This window comes from Anabrus simplex, chromosome 4 (assembly GCF_040414725.1).
Source record: "Anabrus simplex isolate iqAnaSimp1 chromosome 4, ASM4041472v1, whole genome shotgun sequence".
NCBI classification, from domain to species: Eukaryota; Metazoa; Arthropoda; class Insecta; order Orthoptera; family Tettigoniidae; genus Anabrus; species Anabrus simplex.
This window is the reverse complement of record NC_090268.1, coordinates 160,627,809-160,633,187: the sequence shown is the minus strand read 5'-3', so window position 1 is coordinate 160,633,187 and position 5,379 is coordinate 160,627,809. Positions and strand designations below refer to the sequence as shown.

Below are 5,379 nucleotides of genomic sequence, written 5' to 3'. Positions count from 1 at the left end.
AGACCCCTGATCGGAGTGGGTGGCATTCTGGGAGGAAGCTTTCGGGCACGGCTTCCAAACGAAGTCGGCTCTCTCAAGGTGGTCCCCCACCTAAGTCTTCAACATTTGCTTCCCTGAGAGGCTCAATTCCCTGGGAACAAGCGCAGCGTGAAGGAATGGGATCCAGCTTTCCTAGGTTTCTGGTCGCTACCAGAACCGATGGGCACGATTTTAAGCTGGTGAAGTCAATCCTTTTTAGTAGGCACATCGAAGGCGTCTACGGCGAACTGGAGGAACTTAAGAAAATGCGCAACGGTAGTTTGCTTCTAAAGAATCGTACAGCACTGCAAGCTGATCAGTTGCTTGAGTGCGAGCACTTTGGCGAAATCCCCGTCAAAGTGGAGGAGCATAAGTCCTTGAAACTGGTTCGCGGAGTCATCTTTCACTGCGTTTTGAACTCTGACGACGAGTTGATGGAAGACATGAAGAACCGTGGCGTGACACACGTCCGGCGCATTACGCGCAAGGTCAACGGTGAAGACGTTGCCACTGGTGCCTTCATTGTCTCTTTCAAGTTGTCAGTGTTTCCAGAGAAAATCAAGGTAACAACTTATCGTTGCGATGTGAGGCCGTACATCCCGCCTCCTATGCGATGCTATCAATGCCAGCGATTCGGACATATGGTATCTCGCTGTTCGAATCAGGCTGTATGTGGTACATGTGGACGAGTAGCTCACGGCGCGGAGGAATGCACAACTCAATTTCTTCGTGATCGGAATTGTCCGACATACCTGAGTGAGAAGAAGATCCAGGAGATCAAGACCCTGGATGGTCTTTCCTACCAGGAAGTGCGCCGTAAGTTTAATTCTACGAATACACCTGCCCGTACACTCGACTATAGCTTGATAGCTCAGAGCCTTCCAGGTTCGTCATTTACATCCTCGACACCTGTCCGGACCGCTGCGCCCAAGGCGACTGTTGCTGCTCCCAGCATCGTTGCAAATAGTCAAAGCTCGAAGCGGGGGACCACCCCACCTTCGACCAACCAGAAGTCTGTGCAGGCTGGCAGTTCCCAGCCGGCACAGCAAGGAGGGAAGACTAAGTCTCTCCCCCTAGGAGGTCAACGAAAGTTGTGCCCCAGCCGGCGGAGACGGAATCGTCGACCAGGGCTGGGAATCCATCTCCCAGCCCGTCTAAACTAGAAAAAAAGAAGGGGAGAAGAGCGCCTGTGCTGAGCGCTCTCGGACTTCCCCTGCGAAGGAGAAGTCATGCCCCCCATCTTGGATGTATGAGTCTGTGCCAGGAGGCACTCCTGCTCCCAAACCTGCGCGCTCTCCTCGTAGGGGACCAACTCACCCCCGATAAGCGTCGAAGTTCTGGGCGGCACCCCTGCCATCTTTTGATGACGCGATGGATGTCGGACGTCTTCTACATCTACGGATATAGAAGTAGGTTTACGAGCATTTTGTCGCTCATAACCTAACAATCCTTTTATAGTCCACACAATGGCACTGTTACAGTGGAATTATAACGGTTATGACAGGCATCTTGCTGAGTTACGTCAGCTCATTAGTGAGTACGCAGAGAGTATAGTCGGTATTCAGGAGACCAACTTCAGACCTGGTTATCATACGGTCTTGAGAAATTTCAGACTATACTCGACAGAACGGTACTATGCTCACCGGGCTTCCGGTGGTGTTGGCATTTTTGTACGTTCTGATACCTACAGCGAAGAGGTTCCATTAAGAACCCCACTCGAGGCTGTCGCTGTTCGCGTTCCCCTGCCTGTCATAGCTACAGTGTGTAATGTTTATCTTCAACCAGGCCAGCATCTGAACATAAATGTTGTCACTGATCTTATAGCTCAGCTTCCACCAGCCATCCTCTTATTGGGTGATTTTCATGCCCATCACCCCATATGGGGCTCTGAGACGCCTTGCCCCTGAGGAAGAGAGCTGGAAGCACTACTAACAGATCTGGATTTATGTATTTTGAACACAGGGGAACGAACTCACTTTAGTGTACGTTACGGCACATATTCTCGCATAGACGTAAGTCTATGCAGCCGAACGTTGGTTCCACTGTTTCGGTGGAATGCACAGGATGATCTTTGTGACAGTGACCATTTTCCCATCATTGTTACTTTGTTGTAACATAAACCCGTCGAGGCTCCCCCTTGATGGATTCTTAAACATGCTGATTGGCCAAAGTACACATCACTAGCTGTCTTTAACGATATTAGCGGACCGTCGGCGACGAAATAACTTACGTCACCGAAGTTATTCTTGCTGCTGAGGAGTCCATTCCGTTTTCTCGGGGATTCCTCGCCGAAAACTCGTTCCTTGGTGGAACGATGAAGTAGCAGCAGCCATCAAAGAATGCCGGCGCACTCATAAGCGTTACCGCAGACAGCCTACTGTGGCCAACTTCGTAACATTTAAGAAACTCCGCGCTACGGCGCGAGTTCTTATTCGACGAATTAAGAAGGCTTCATGGGAGCGATGTGTCGTCTATGACGTCACATACTTTATTATCCCAAGCTTCGACGGATTTCGGGTATCCAAGAATCATCTGCTGTACCGGGAATTTCCATTGCAGGCAGTGTCGCCACCGACCCTCTCGCGATTGCTGACCAGCTAGCTAGTCATTTCGCGGATGTCTCTGGCTCCGGGAATTACAATCCTGATTTCCTCGCTCTGAAGCGGGAGGCAGAACTTCATCACCTTAGTTTTGCCACCCAAGCTTCAGAGGACTACAACGTGCCCTTTAGGGCTTTTTCACACACACCGGTTTTGACCGGCCGGTAACTTGCCGGCCTGTCTAAGTTTCATTTTCACACTTGCCGGTTGAAACCGGACGTTCAGTCATACGCCAGCTCTCGTACAGTATGGATCATAGTCGCATTATTGCCATGTGGCTTTTGTATAGACGTTACCGAAAAAACAAAAGGAATAGAATTCATTGGGTTCATCCAATAAATGAAAAGAGGGAGGAATCAGGTCTGTTTTATACGCTATTTGAAGATTTAAGAAAAGATGGAAAAAAGTTCTTTAACTATTTTCGTATGTCCATTTCTACCTTTGATGATTTACATCAGCGGTTAAAATATAATCTTCGGCGTCAGAACACAAAGATGAGGAATTGCATTCAACCTGAGCAGATGTTGGCTATTGCAATAAGGTAAGTAACACACTACTTATTTGCTGAAAATTCTTTATTGACATAACATACAGAAAGTAATAAATAAACTGTAGACATTTATTAGCTTATCTCACAGAGAGGTAAAGTCTATATCTGTATTATATGAAGACGTTGATAACGCCGGAGATACACTGTCTGAGTGACTCATTTCTAATGCTGACGTTGTAGACTGGTATGGGCCACAAGTTGTGTGAAGTTGGCCTAATGACGGAAATTGTATTCCCGACGATCCAGCACTAATGCACGGGGAATTTCCTTGAACTACCAGCGGCTGACCTGGATTGCACATATTGTATTGACAGGGTGTTTGCACACCGGAAACGGCTGGAGACTGATAAAAACCTTGTCTTTTTACACGCTTAATATTCTCTATGAGTTGAAGGACACCTATTTGGAATTTGATGATTTCATCATCATCAAATGTTTGTAAAGAAGGTATAATACCGTTGAAGAATGACAGGTGGCGATTTGGCTGGCCACTACTTTCAAGTGCCTGCAACATTTTTATCTCTAGCTCATCAGGTTTACGACGCTTTCGGGAACCCTTTTCTTTATTCGGCACTTTCAATTCCTGAGACCGTTCAGTAAAATCGTTCACCCCCATCTGTGTATTGTCGGCCAAGCTATCTTCTGTATGACGTCCTTCAGTCAGCTTCTTTAAAAATTGTAATTGATCGTTGTAGACATACTTTTTTATTTTGAAAGCCCCAGAACCGCTCCTTTGATGTTCTTTTGACTTTTTACATGATTTGATGAAAGAATCTCTGATGTTTCCCCATTTTTTCATTACTTCTTTACCTGCAAATAATACACACGTATTATTGTCCTTGTTTCAGATACTTAGCAAGCGGATGCACTTTCACAGACCTTCACTACAATTACAGAATTGGCATCTCAACAGCCAGCTCTATAGTTAGAGATGTGTGTTCCAGTATTTGGTCCACCTTACAACAGGAATGTATTCCTACACCTACAAAAGGCCGCTGGGAAACAATTGCTGCAGAATTCGAAAAGAGAGCTAACTTTCCTCACTGTCTAGGGTCAGTAGATGGAAAACATATCAGAATAATTTGTCCACCTAACAGTGGTTCGATGTTTTACAATTACAAGGATTATTTTTCTGTAGTTTTGATGGCTGTTGCAGACTCAAATTATAGATTTGTTTATGTAAATATTGGAAGTTTTGGAAAAGACTGTGATTCATCAATTTTCAAAAAGTGTTCATTGTGGGAATCAATCGAGACAAATAATCAGGAGCTACCAGAGGAGAGATGTCTCCCCGGAACAGAAAGTCCTAATGTGCCTTATTTTTTTGTTGGAGACGAAGCGTTTGCACTGCACAGACATCTACTACGCCCTTATGGAGGATCTAACCTCACACTGAAAAAAAGAATTTTCAATTATCGTCTGTGTAGAGCAAGAAGATATGTTGAATGTACATTTGGAATTTTGAGCAACAAATGGAGAATTCTACATAGACCCATAAATGTAAATCCTGATTTTGCCGTAGATATTGTGAAAGCGTGTGTTGTACTACATAACTTTGTCCGTGACAGAGATGGTTTTGAGACTGAGGATACCATGACAATAACTGGATTAGAAGATCTGCCATCTGAAGAAACAGCACGAGGTGGACTGGGAGCAAACAACTTGAGGAATGTATTAGCTGATTATTTCTTAACTGATATTGGTGCCGTCAAGTGGCAAATGTCAAAGGTTTAAGACCTAACAGTGTCTGTGTCTGTTTAAAATGCAATAATGAAAAGGTGTTTCTGTAGTATGTCATCACTTGTAATAAAAGTTACTTACCAAAAATGTTTTTTTCGTTATCACTCAATTCTCCAAAATCTTCCTTCAGACCTTCACATACTTCCTTCCACCCCTTCCGTGTACCATCCCGATCTTTATAGATATCACTTGACTTGTCCCACAATACAGGTCTGGCCTCAACCAACGATATCAATAGTTCTATGTCAATTTCCACGTCCTCCATATTTACACTCAACTGTACTTTCTGAGAGCAGCCGGACGACTGATGGCCGGTGTGTGTGAATACACGCATACTGTCACGTGCACCACTGTAGGCTTGCTGCCGGCCGGCGACCGGATTCTCTAGTGAGTGTGTCCGGCTGCTACCCGGCGCGTTACCGGGCACCGGCATGTGTGAAAGCTATAATGCTTTTACATAATCCACTACTT

The 5,379-nt window shown here is 45.4% G+C and overlaps 2 protein-coding genes across 2 annotated transcripts; one reads left to right on the top strand and one right to left on the bottom strand.

Annotated features, from left to right (window-relative positions):
• The first annotated feature begins 2,866 nt into the window (after positions 1 to 2,866).
• Positions 2,867 to 5,020, top strand: LOC137500550 (uncharacterized). The gene is made up of 3 exons (XM_068227480.1): positions 2,867 to 3,159; positions 4,017 to 4,229; positions 4,317 to 5,020. Exons 1-3 carry the CDS (start codon positions 2,867 to 2,869, stop codon positions 4,900 to 4,902), a joined length of 1,092 nt encoding a protein of 363 aa, XP_068083581.1. The 3' UTR covers positions 4,903 to 5,020.
• On the bottom strand, positions 3,214 to 5,173 carry LOC137500551 (uncharacterized). The gene is made up of 2 exons (XM_068227481.1): positions 4,990 to 5,173; positions 3,214 to 3,978 (listed from the first exon to the last, which is right to left on the bottom strand). The coding sequence occupies exons 1-2, from the start codon at positions 5,171 to 5,173 to the stop codon at positions 3,251 to 3,253; spliced, it is 912 nt and encodes a 303-aa protein (XP_068083582.1). The 3' UTR covers positions 3,214 to 3,250.
• Positions 5,174 to 5,379: the final 206 nt, after the last annotated feature.